General features: G+C 57.6%; 3 protein-coding genes across 3 annotated transcripts; all 3 read right to left on the reverse strand.

The window, feature by feature from the left end:
- Positions 1–631: 631 nt before the first annotated feature.
- Positions 632–2,816, reverse strand: B0H64DRAFT_420986 (Tannase/feruloyl esterase; the record flags this gene model as incomplete). Its single annotated transcript, XM_062805501.1, has 4 exons — positions 632–693; positions 1,091–1,427; positions 1,494–2,279; positions 2,337–2,816. The coding sequence occupies 4 exons, from the start codon at positions 2,814–2,816 to the stop codon at positions 632–634; spliced, it is 1,665 nt and encodes a 554-aa protein (XP_062653942.1).
- Positions 2,817–3,821: 1,005 nt separating this feature from the next.
- On the reverse strand, positions 3,822–5,966 carry B0H64DRAFT_58131 (Alpha/Beta hydrolase protein). The gene is made up of 3 exons (XM_062808471.1): positions 5,185–5,966; positions 4,956–5,111; positions 3,822–4,899 (listed from the first exon to the last, which is right to left on the reverse strand). The coding sequence occupies exons 1-3, from the start codon at positions 5,702–5,704 to the stop codon at positions 3,830–3,832; spliced, it is 1,746 nt and encodes a 581-aa protein (XP_062653943.1). The 5' UTR covers positions 5,705–5,966; the 3' UTR covers positions 3,822–3,829.
- On the reverse strand, positions 5,822–12,327 carry B0H64DRAFT_427698 (uncharacterized protein). The gene is made up of 11 exons (XM_062805801.1): positions 11,732–12,327; positions 10,485–11,667; positions 10,238–10,432; positions 9,936–10,172; positions 9,451–9,511; positions 9,019–9,176; positions 8,605–8,943; positions 8,181–8,524; positions 7,941–8,113; positions 6,396–7,827; positions 5,822–6,332 (listed from the first exon to the last, which is right to left on the reverse strand). The coding sequence occupies exons 1-11, from the start codon at positions 12,019–12,021 to the stop codon at positions 6,230–6,232; spliced, it is 4,515 nt and encodes a 1,504-aa protein (XP_062653944.1). The 5' UTR covers positions 12,022–12,327; the 3' UTR covers positions 5,822–6,229.
- Positions 12,328–12,350: the final 23 nt, after the last annotated feature.

A 12,350-nucleotide genomic window follows, 5' to 3' on the forward strand; every position in this document is an offset into this window, starting at 1 on the left:
TACAGACTGCTCCGTATTAACACGCAAATCCCATCAAAGAAAAGAAGCAGAACATGAAAACGGAAATGGAAATCTGAGTCGCAAGGGTTGGCTGGCTTTCCCGTCAGGAACCAGGAACGGAAGCGCCGCCAGACAGCCACTTGTGGAGCAATCGGACTGGAACATGAAGATCGCTGCCTGTCTCTCGCACAGTAAGAGAGTTCTTGTGCATGGCGCCAGGGGCTGTTGGTGCTGTTGGTGCTGACTGGGGGAGAAGCGAATCACCAATCACCGAGAGGGACGAGCTGAAGATACGAGGGAGGCACGGGAGGCCACCTGTATTCGTGCACAGTCATCGGAATCTTTCCACATTTAGTGGTAAGCGGGGAGCTGTCGGGGTTTTCCATCTTGACTGTGTAGTTTGGTACTGTGTTCTGACTGTGGACGTGCACTGGAATGGATTCCAGAATGCTGCTTTGTCGACCTGATGAGATATCGCCGAGCCTTGCCCTGGTGTCTGAAACATGGGTGTTGGGGCATGCCAAGGAGCCAAGCTCTTGGGCTGAGCGGCAAGAGGGAAACTCCCGACCAAGAACCCACCACAAGGTTCGAGGTGACAATTACGAAGCCCGAATGGATGATGCTCACCTACCTACTCAGCAACCCGGTCGACAAGGCGGGCGGCATCGAAAAGAACAGACTTGTGGCGGATAACTGGGTACCTGTAGTGTAGTTATTTGGGGAAGGTTTGGTTTGATCTGATTCCCAAACATTTCAACGATTTCAGCAGCACAAAGAGAGCAGGATCGGCAAACGCCCAATCACCCAATGAAAACTCAACCCGCCGAACTCCACGCGCCCCACCTTTCTAGCGTGGGGGCATTGTGGGCGGCACAGCAGCCCGAGACTTGCAGAGCACACAGTACGAATGTCTATTCGAGTACCCTTAACAAATGAATTCCTCTCAACAATCCAATCCGAGTTTGCCAATTCAAAAAATAAACAACCAACAGCCCGAGTTTGAAGACCGATTGCTACCTACCCCTTTAAACCCATCCATCACATCACTTCCCGCCCTCCCCACCACCACCACCACCCGCACCCGTAGTACCACCAGCAACACACCTCCAACACCTCGCATCCGCCGGATCACCACACCCCCCCTCGGCATCCAACCTCGCCACCTCCGGATACGGACACAGAATCCTATTGTGCGTCGCCCCGTCCGCGGCTGTGACATTAACAGGCGACTGGCCGGGCGCCTCCCCCCGCTCGACCCACGCCCGCAGCTGCTCGAACAGGCTGGTCGGCTGCCCGCTGGCGTGCCCGATGCAGTGGCCCAGCCCGGGGACGTCGTAGTGCCGGAAGAAGGTCGGGGTGTCGGGGACGGTGGCCGAGACCTCGTTGTAGTATTTGCGCGTGGCTTGGGGCGGGAGGAGGGCGTCCCACTGTGGGTTGTGGTTGTTAGTTAGGTTTTGTTGCAGTGATAACTTGATAGGGGGGCGATAACTTACCAGGCCGTGGAAGGTGACCAGCTTGCCGCCGGCGTCACGGAAACGGGAGAGGTCCGGGTCGTCGGTGTCAAAGGCCGAACGGTATATCTGCCGGGTGTAGTGCACGATGTCGTCAAAGTCGGCGTACGACATCTTGGTGATGTCAAAGTTTGGATCGCCGAGAGCGTCAAACCTCTCTATCCAGCCGGTAGTCATGGGATTTGGGCTGCCCACGCAAGTCCCAGAGCTGCAGTTGGTCGCTGCCACGCCCGTAAGGACCCCGCCATCGGCCTCGACGCTGATGAGCGACCCGGGTGGCAGCCCATACCAGACGGGGGCGCCGCTGTTGGGCTTGACCATGCCATGCCACGTAGCGTTGACGACCACGGCCGCCGCGACGCCAACCTCGACGGTCCGGTTGCCGGCTTGGGAGCACTTCGGGACGGGCTCGCCGACCATCTTGAAGGGGTCGAACGAGGCCAGGCAGCCGTCGATATCCGAGATGATGCCGTCGGTGACGCCGTCCAGCCCGTCGCAGTCTCTAACCGCCGCGGCCGTGATGGCGTCCATCTCGCACCCGTAGGGGTACTCATTGAGCACGTTCATCACCTGCTGTGGCCAGTATAACCCCGTCCCTGAGAAGCTCGAATAGAGGACGGGCGCTCCGGCAGAAATGCCATCGTAGGCGTCGGGATACCGCTGGGCGAGCATGATGCCCTGTCGGCCTCCCTGGGAACAGCCGTTCCAGTACGAGTAGTCGGGGCCCTTGCCGTAGAAGCTCTTGATCAGCGCTTTACTGATGATTGCCTGTTCTCAGTTAGTCGACAAGACCAATACCGACGGTTATCGTTCTTGATCTCTCACCTGGTCATTGAGCGACACGGACCCAAAGTTGTTCAGCTTATACCAGTTAAGATTGCCGGGACTAATCAATGACCACTCGGCCGGGTCCGCGGCGCTGCCCAGCCCGGCATCGGTCGTCGTCGTCGCGTAGCCGTCGCCGAGCGCGCCCTTCATGGTCTCCCAGGACAGCAAGAACCGCCCGGCCTGCCAGCCACCGCCCCCAACGGCCTGGAGACGGTCATTCCAGGTTGGGTTTTCGATGGGGAGCCAAGTCTCGACAAAGATGTTGTCGTCCTGGCCCGGGTGCGTGTAGGATACCGTGACATTGCAAAAGGTTGCGTTCTGGATCTTGACCGTGGGCTGGGTAAACCGGGCTATGTCCAGGCCCCATGTGCTGTAGTTGGTTACGGGTTTGGTGTCGATGGAGAGGATTTCAGCGCCGAACAGTGCTAGACCGTTGAAGGTCGCTGGCACGCAGGCCGCTGAGAGAGCTGCAGCCATCGCAACCATTGTTTGAGTTGCGGACAGACTGAGGAGCGTTGGGGAATCGAATGTGTGAAGACTCAGGGAAAGGAAGGACGTCACGGTTGTGACAATGACATGCAGAATGTCTTGGTGAGAGCCAGCAGCTTGAACCATTTCATTTTATCTTCGTCCTCACCCAAATTATTTCCTAATCCGGTGAACACGACGCGTACGAAGTACGGCTTCGTCGATCGGTTTGCCCAACGTCATGTCCAATGCTCACCAGAACATAGGTAGCGACCGTATTCGTCGTATCAACATCTCATTGGGTTTTGAAACCCTGCCACTCTGCGCCTCACAGGGCGCAATTTCTTTTCAGATCTCCATTCTCCGAATTCTCGGGCTCGGGCTGATTTGACGCCGATCCATTACTGGCACAAGGCGAATCGAGATCCCGGTTTCTCGGCGCAAGGGGGCTGAGCCAGACTGGCTCCCTTTCAATAACTTTGTGGCAACATACCGGCCACGTCCGAACCGACGCTGGTAGGTCCACGTTGACGTTTGACACGGAGAGTCTCCTCAGAGGTTCCCTTGAGCTAGAGGTGGCATGGTGGGCTATGTTTTGACATGCTTATCTAGGTAGATGGGATCGCCGAGAGGATTGAGTGGAAATCACTTGGAGGAAGGTTTACCTATCAGTCGATGCTGCAGAGGTGTGCCCCGCCATTCTTTGTTGAGAAGGTACCTCGGGGGCTAAGGGCTCCCGCGACCTGCCCTGCGAGTCGTTGCATGGTTCTGTCCAACCTCTTCAGGCATGGAGAAACTTCACAACAGAGTCGGTCTTGAAGTAGAGATCAGATGTTCAAATGTGGCGGCGGGTTATAAATATCTTAGACACCAAGTACCATAACGGCGAGGACGGCCTAACCAGTGGCGCTCATCGAGGGACTGGCGGATTATTATTCTTATTATATCAAACCGCCAATAAGCCACCCCGACCCGTAGCTGCCAACCAACCGGACACCACAAGCTGACAGCAGGTCTCTTAACTAATACCCCAACTGTTGAATCATCTCAGCCGAGTTGATAAACCCGCACCGCTCCCTCAATTTCTGCGCCCTCAACCCCTCCGCCGCATCCCGCCCATCAATAGCCGACAGCCCCTCAGACGGCCCGCCCGCAACAAACACAAACGTATCATCCCCATCCTCAGAAAACGCCGGCTTGAAGCCCCGGAAAGTATCATGCCCCGCCAGACTGGGCTTACCCGTAGCAGCAAACGTCGACCACGACCTCGAACCGCGCGCCGCAAGCCGGTAATCAGACGCGGTCGGATCAAAGGGGTAGTCGCCCGAGTCGTACTGCGAGAAGTTGCCAAAGATGTAGCCGAACTCGGCCGTGTGGATCGGGCCCCAGCCGGCCCGGTCCGTGGCGTGCTCGAGGACGGGTTCCAACACCGTCTGGTTCCAGTCGTACAGATAGACGGCGTTCTTGCCGGCGCCGGCGGCGAGGTGCTGGCCGTAGAAGAGCGGCTCGCACACCATGATGATGTCCCGGAAGATGCGGGCGGCGCGGAAGAACTCGGCGGAGAGCGTGGGTGTGGACTGGGCCGTGAAGTCGGAGACGGGGTAGTGAGAGAGGAGGGTGTCGATGTTGGGAGTGGTTACGCCGCGGATGTAGGAGGAGATGAATTCGCGGGTCTCGTCGGCGGTTTGGATGCTGGAATCGGTGAAAAAGGTGAGGTCGTCCTCGCACCAACCCATCATGGTGGTTACGTTGGCGAATCGTCCCTCCCGGATGAGTGCTGAGGGGGCGGCCGGGAGGAAGTCGTTGTCGATAGCGGGGAGCCAGATATCCCCGATGTTGAGGTCGGAGCGATACGTTGTCAGACTGGCGTTGAGAAGAGTCTGCGTATCAAGCTCCCGCAAACAAGCGATTGTCTCCTCGGAGTGAAGAGCGGCTCCATCACAGCCGACATGGTCAACCACCGCCTGCATAGCATCGATGGTAAAGGTGCCGGTGATACCAGGTTCCAACGCTTGGCTTTGGCAGATGGCTTGTTGGAAGGGAACGGGTTGAGTACCCCCATAAGCCATGATATGCATGCCAACAGATAGACCTAGAAGTGGCCGCATATTAGTACTGTAATATGAGAAAGCGGAGGAAATGACGAACCCCCTGATGACTGTCCAAAGATGGTAACCCTGTCCGGATCACCCCCAAACTGCGCGATCTCGTCTCTGACCCACTCCATAGCAAGCCTTTGATCCCTAAGGCCAGCATTCCCCGACCCTTCCGACCGGAGGGCGTCAGATTGCGCGAACCCAAAGACTGCACCCCAGTTAGCATTCTCCGCTGCAACAAGGTTACTAGAACCCTAGAACCCCTCCCCTCCCCTACTTACACCCAAGCCGGTAGTTCATCGCCACATGAACAACCGGCAAGCCATTCCTCACCGACTCACGAACCAGCCCATCCGGCAAGATCGTCGGATCATGACCATCCCCCGCCCAGAACCCCCCACCATGGATATACACCATCACCGGCAGACCATCCCCCGCACGCGCGCCCCTCGGCCGCGCCACATTCAAACTCAGACAGTCCTCCGACACACGCGTGATATCCCCCAGCGAGATCGGCGGCGCCCACGGGCCGAGCGCCTGCGGACAGCTGGGGCCGTACGCGGTGGCGTCGACGCGGGCGCCGGGCTCGGGGACATGTCTCTGGGGCGGCTTGAACCGGCGCGCGCCGCTGGTGTCCTGGCCGTAGGGGATGCCGAGGAAGACGTCGATGCCGTTGCGCTCGAGGCCGTGGTAGGACACGCCGTGCTTTGCGTCGACGACGGGGCCCGCGGGGCGTGCCGTGGTTGCGATGGCGGGCCCGAGGCTGGGCAGCAAGGTGCTGAGGAGGAGGGATAACCTCATGATGTATGCAAGGGACTACAGATTATGAGTGCAACTGCTACAATTCGAATTGGATGAACTTGGGGACTGCGGGCTGACCCCGAAGCTTTATGTAGGTAGGTACTGACTAATGCGTCGTTGACAAAATCGTCGGCGTCGCCTTTGCGACCTCGGGGATCTAAGACATGTGTGGGACGCTTATTCACGCCAATCACAACCGCAGCCAGTAAGAAAACAACATGGGCCATGACTCAGTTCGTGCAGCGCTGAGTAGCCCCAGGCGGTGTGAAATCAAATTCGCAGAGAATGTGATAAACACGACTCGGCATTAAGTAGCTTGTTGTTAGGCAGCTGAGTGCCGCTTCCCAGAGGTCAGTCAGCACCAAAGCTGAATGGTATATAGCAAAGTCAAATCAGCGGTCGTATGATGCCTTGGTAAACAAAAAACAAGAGAATCGAGCCCCTGGTATATGACGCCGCCCCAATGATATGTGTATCCAAAAACCAACCCCTTGCCCTCGCCCCCCTGGTCATCCCGACTCGTCGCTAAACAGTCGGGCTCGTTGGGATATCGTCGTTGGAACGGGTCAACGGACCAATGATCATTCCCGCAACATCCGTCTTGATATTCTTCACATCAACAATATCCCTAGAGCACGCATTGTTAGCATATCCCGAAAAGAATATGTGTGAACAGGGACATGAAACATACCACCCATCAGCCACACCACAATCATCCAAGCGTTGCAGATGGCGCTTCCCATTCTCCTTATTCCCAAACCGCACAAAATGCAAGCTAACCTGGGTCCGATCAAGCCGGCGCTTCTTCAGCTCCTCAATCAGACGGCGAACGGGCCTCTCCACGCCGCAGGCATCGGCACTGTGGCCGACGTCCCCCCAGTCGCCGTCGGTAAAGACGTAGACGCTGACCTTCTTGCGGGCCCAGAGGTTGACGTTCACACCGAGAATCTTGTAGGGCAGGCGCGGGATGATGACATTGTCGATCAGCTCGCCGAGGCGGTCCTCCATGAGGTGGCCGTCCCCTCGGTAGCGGCAGGCGGTGACGAGGTCGTGCAGGCGGCGGACGGCGCGGGCCCGGAAGACCTTGCGCGGGCGCGACGCGAACGCCAGCTCCACCCGGTTCGGGTCCAGCCGCTTGGCGATGCACGCCAGCGCCCGGAACCCGTCCGAGACGGTCGCCTTGTCGGCCGCCATGCTCAGCGAGTCGTCGATAAAAAAGAACTGGTCCCGCCCCCCCAGGTTGTGCTCCAGGTAGTCCACCAACTCGGCCGTTTCTTGGTCGGCCGGCTTGCCGTCGTGCATGGCAGATCTGTATTGGTGGATTCTGGAGATGCCGATCTTGGGGTTGGGGGGCGTCCAGGACCTGGCGGATACGCTGGAAGAGGCGCGTTGGGAAACGTCTGCTTGACGAGCCTGCGATGACGAGCTGGGAAGACTGTTCGCGTCGTGCGATGGTCGATCTAAGTCGGCGTGCGGGGCACCGCGGGCGGTTGGCTCGGGATCGTCTGGTGGTGGCGTCGGGGGGGATGAACTGGCCACCGTGGCCATGGTCGTGTTATGGTCATGGGATGATACCAGGACTTTCAGGGAAGGCCGGCAAACAAGTCCTAAACCGACACCCGGAACAGCGCCGTTTAGGGAGGGTGACACACCGTCAAGAGTGGACGTCGGGGATCCTAGTTCCGACCACAATGAGGATTGCATCGTAGAGTCGGTACCGCCAGATAGTGGTTGCGGAGAAGGCGTCAGTAGAAAGCGGTTATCCATGAATTGCTCGAATATTTCTGCAATATCCCTCGCCGGCAAACGGTCTTTGGGGAATTGGACGAGCATGCACGCTGTGACCCAGTCGAGCACTGTGGGGGTAACGTCGTCCCAGGAGGGGAGGCCCTCTCGGAGCTTTTTGTGCTCTTGCGTAACGGCGGGTATTGGCCCGATGCTGTTATGGAAGCAGCCTTCATAGCCGCTGTGCTTGAACCGGGGAAGGTTTGTTGCGTGGTAGTCACTGCGTAATCTGAAGTAGGCCAGTTGCTCCTTGGGCCCGCCCACTACCCAAGCGGCAGCGTGGCTAAGGACGGCCCCCATAGAGAAGATGTCAGCCTTCGTGGTGATCATGTTTGTCCCTTTGTGGCGTTGGACTGTATGATGGCAGCACTCGGGGGAGCCTAGGGGGAGGGGGATGGGTTGTCAGCTTCCTACGGAGATAGTCACGGTGCGACGAGGCACATGTACATACTAAATCGTTGATTCCCGTAATGGTCAAGTCCCATCGGCCCGCCGGACCTCGCCTTGGCTGTTCTGACGCGACTGTACAGGCCAAAATCGGCCACCTTGGGGGTAAAGTCATAGGGAGACCCTGACGGCCCCTTCATGAGAAGGATGTTTTCCGGCCGAATATCCTCGTGAATGCTACACACGGGTGGGTTCGTATCAGCTCGGCTCTACGGTTGAAGCATCTGGAATCACGAGAACTTACCCCCTAATGAGTTCGTCTTCGTTGTATGACATGAGTTGGTGGATCCTCTCTAGGCCGGAGAAGACCTGGAAGAGGCTCCTCCAAAACAGCGCCACATCCTCGACCGTAGAGGGCGGGCTGTACCCGTCGAAGAAGTCGCCCAAATTCCCCCCGTCCGCATACTCCAGCAGCAAACAGTATGAACCGAGCTGCCGGAGAGAGCCGTGGAACTTGATCAGGTTCGGGGACGGGGCGGCGCTGAGGCGTTGTAGCGCTCGGCGCTCGTTCTCGTAGTAGTCCTCATATTTTTTGTTGTGGTAGATTTTAAAGACAAAGGTCTGCGAAACGAGGCGCTTGTGTTTATCCTAAGAGGCGGCGGCAAGCAATTAGCACCGGGATCGATATAACGAGGAACCCTCGGACGACAGGCGAAGGGGAAGCATACCAAACCAATGCGGTTATACTCGGGATGGATGTCGAAAGGATAAATCGTCGCCGCGCTACCGTGGGCAATCTGCTCGCCGAACTTGATGGGAAGAATGCGTTTGTCTTCGATCAAGCGGTCGTGTAGCTGATCGTGGTCGAAATACAGCGGGAAGAACTGCCACTGGTTCTCGACGACCCGGCTGAAGAAGTCGCGGTGGAAAGTCTCGTCAGGCCATTCGCTTGGCCGGCATCGTAATGGCAACCTCTCGTCCGAGAGGGTGCGGCTAATAAACAAGCGGGGGAGGAGGTGAAGGGTGTCGTGGTGGGTGTAGACGAGGGTGGAGAAGATGCGCAGATACTGCCGCTTGATGATGCCGATGTCAATGTCGAGACGGTCCGAGAAGGCGTTGAGAACCTTCGAGATGCGTTGTACCGTCCAATATGTCTGGAGTTCGGTGTACGGGACGTATTGCCTGAGGTTTCCAGCGATATCGCAGCCGGTATGTTTGGGCTTGGTCTCGGCGACGAATTCGGCGAACCTGGAGAAGGGTTCCAGGTTCACGCCAAGTGCCATCGCGGGCATTGGCGGGACTTGACGCGGAGGAGAGCCAGTTAGAAATGGAATCGCGATCCTGGCGAGTTAACCCCCGCTTGGTCTGGGCAAACCCATGTCGCAATGCCGCTTTCGTTGCGGGCGGGTTTGGGCAGGGTGTTGTGGAAAAAGGATTGGAACCGGGGAGGATTGAATGGAATCACTTGGTAAAGTTCTGGAACAGAGATGGTTTGAAGAAAAGCGCCCACTGCACCTCTTTTTCCCAGCCTCACACCTTCGGCCGTTGGTACTGTTGGTTTTGAGGGAGGCAACCCGGATTGGAGGGCGGGCGGTGGGTTAAGCGCCAGGACCCCCATTTGCTGGTTGCCTGGCGCTGAAGGCGGAAGGCACATGGACAGCCCTTTCCAAGTTACACGAAAATGCTTCAATGCGACCTTGAGTCTCCAGCTGGGTTCCAGCTTTCAGATCATTGTTACACAACGCCGAAATAAATGCACAGGGGGAACAACATCAGAAAAAAAGGGAAGAAAAAAAGGGGAAACGGAAGGGAGAAAAGACCGATATGTTGCGCAGTATGTCCAGATATAATTCACCCCTAAATATACGGCTGTACTACCATATGCAAAAGATGCCCAAACTCCGTGTTCCTTTCCCAAACGCCGGCCCTGCCCGTCCATGATTGACCCGTTTCCCGCCCTCCCACCAAATCACCAAAGCGTAAAAGTACCTCACGCCCATCACGGCCCCGACCAGGCCAACCCCAACCCCGCCTTCCCCTTGCTATCCCCATTCACCACTGGCATGGGCAACCCCTTTTCATTACCATACTCTGGATCCGATAGGCCGAGGGTCTTGGCGTGGCGTCGAGCCCAGCGGCGGGCGAACGCATACATGACGGCCCAGATGGTGATGGTGATGACGGTCAGGGGCAGGCAGATGGACAGGAACAGGCGGATACCCGCGTCGCGCACCACCCACTCGGAGCCCAGGGTGCCGTCTTCGTCCCAGTGTAGGACGCCGCTGCTGAAGAAGGTCTGGTGAAGGCTGTTAGGGTGTGCTGGTTTGGGGGAGCTTGCGTAGGGGGGTTGGGGTGGCTTACTGCGATAAAGGTGCCCGGTAGGAAGATGAGCGTGAAGATGGTGATGACGTGCATCGAGAGAGTCTCTTGCTTGGTCTTGACCGCGATCTCGTGCATCTTATGTGTCCACTTCATCATCTCGTCGCTCGATGTCTGTGCCACCACCTGGAACGCCTTGGACGTCTGGATGCTGGTGTGTTGGCTGAGGGCCTCGAACTGTGATATTATTAGCGACCTGCGGGGGCGACGGTCGACCGCCACTGCTTACCATGTTCTTGTCGTTGTCCACGGTGCGAGAGAGGTCGAGAAGGCGCCGGCGATGGACGGCCAGGTCGCGGAGGACGGTGCGCACCCGCCGGAAAAAGACGGCTAGCTCTGCTTTGCATTGGCCCTCGTTTAACAACGTAGTGAACGCGTGCGAGGAGATGACCGTTTGGTACTGCTCTTGGACCTGGGAAACAACGTCTTGGTTCTGCTCCAGCGCCAAAAGGGACCGGTCGATCTCGTCGCCTATCAGGCTCAGGCGCTGCAGCTCGTTGAAGGAAAAACGCTCCTCCAGCTCCGTCAGTTTGTCCATCAGCACGTCCCGTTCCGGCACAGGGGTTTTCTCTTGCACTGAACCGGACCCGTTATCCAAACCTCCCGTAGCGCGCCGGAAAAGCCCCGTGAGAGTTCGGCTAGCGGCGCGAATAGGCGTGGAGGGTGAGCGGGGAGTCGAAGGCTCCGACGGAACATCCTCGATAAGACTGTCCTGACCGTTGCCGTGGCTTGTGGAGGACAGGCGGGACAGGGTTCTTATGGTGCCGCGTCTGGAGAAGGTGCTGCCGCGGCGCTGGAAGCTCTCGGCGAGCCTGACGGGGCTGGCAACACCCTCCACCGGGGCAACCTTGGCCTCCACGGAACGGGTCCGGAGCGAGTCCTCGACGCCGTCGATATATTCGGTCCAATACTCGACACACCACTCGAGCATGATGAGATGCACCTGCAGGCTCGCCACGAAAGACCGTTCTGGCGTCCTCGGGGCGTCGGGTCGCAAGTGCCTGTTCACATCGGTGGCGTCTTTAATGCGCTTCGCGAGCTCGCTGTTCCCTTTTAGGAGGATGTAGACGGCCCGACCGGTTTCCAGGTCCAAAGAATGATACATGGATGCATGGCGCAGTGGCCATTGGTTTTTCTCGTCGGCCATGTTGCTTTTTTCAACCGTGAGGAGGTTGAAGGCGTGCTGGATTTGGATGCCCGACCTGCCCAGGTGCGGGAGCCGGAGGGACGGGAGGTTCTCGTCGAGGTAGTTTTCATGCCGGAAGACGGCATGGTTCAGTGGCCGGCTACGGGACCTGAAGGTGAACACAAGATCCAAGAATGAGGGCATGACTTGGTGGTAGGTCAAGAGCATCGTGAGTTGTTCTTTGGAGCAACCCAGGGGGTCTCTTGAGGTCTTTGAATGTAAGAAGCTATTTCGCCAGGTTAGCTCTCCTGGAAACCCACGGCAGGGTGAACTGAAGCGGCTCGACTAACATGAACCGCCACCAGGGGTCCTTCTCCTCGGGATCAAGAAGGGCCTCGACATCATCCACCTTCTCGAGAAGCCGCCCCCGGTCGAATGCTGCGGCAGCATACTGGAGATCACGAACGTAGAGTGACCGGTGTGATTTGTGAAATACGGCGCCTTGATTGAGACGTGCCTGGTAAGATTTCTGGGTATGACCAAAAACCTCGGTCCTCAAGACGGTCAATGGGTAGTCCTTTGAGCGTTGGCAGCTCGCAGCGAACTCTGCAGCAATATCATCAACTCCGGTCGTCGACATGGTTCGTAAATTCGTAAATGTGCTGGGCCAGCAGCATCAATTCTAATTGGCGTTTTGGATTTTTAGCGGTGCCGAAAATGCATGGAGAGGGACCAGCGCCGTTGACCTTGGGAGCCTTTTAGAGTATGCGGCTCCGTCAACAAACCAAAGATAGATCGTGACAGTCAGGGGAACACATGCACACGCGTGTTCCTGAGGAGCGTAAGTTGGCCTCCGCCGAGGCAGATTTCGGGCGAGCCGCTGAGCCCAACCAACCAAATCATTGAACTTGCGTGGGACGAATACCGGGCCGCCTGACACGAAGTGGCGGACTCTCGCTTGTTCCAATC

This window comes from Chaetomium fimeti, assembly GCF_033439085.1.
Source record: "Chaetomium fimeti strain CBS 168.71 chromosome Unknown B0H64scaffold_13, whole genome shotgun sequence".
In the NCBI taxonomy this organism is placed as follows: Eukaryota; Fungi; Ascomycota; class Sordariomycetes; order Sordariales; family Chaetomiaceae; genus Chaetomium; species Chaetomium fimeti.

Coding starts and splice junctions, on each gene's coding strand:
- B0H64DRAFT_427698 (XM_062805801.1), bottom strand. CDS start 12,021: ATGTCGACGACCGGAGTTGATGATATTGCTGCAGAGTTCGCTGCGAGC. Junction 10,433..10,484: donor TGGACAACGACAAGAACATG/GTAAGCAGTGGC, acceptor ATAATATCACAG/TTCGAGGCCCTCAGCCAACA. Junction 6,333..6,395: donor TGTGGTGTGGCTGATGGGTG/GTATGTTTCATG, acceptor TGCGTGCTCTAG/GGATATTGTTGATGTGAAGA.
- B0H64DRAFT_58131 (XM_062808471.1), bottom strand. CDS start 5,704: ATGAGGTTATCCCTCCTCCTCAGCACCTTGCTGCCCAGCCTCGGGCCC. Junction 5,112..5,184: donor GATGAACTACCGGCTTGGGT/GTAAGTAGGGGA, acceptor ACTGGGGTGCAG/TCTTTGGGTTCGCGCAATCT. Junction 4,900..4,955: donor CTTTGGACAGTCATCAGGGG/GTTCGTCATTTC, acceptor GGCCACTTCTAG/GTCTATCTGTTGGCATGCAT.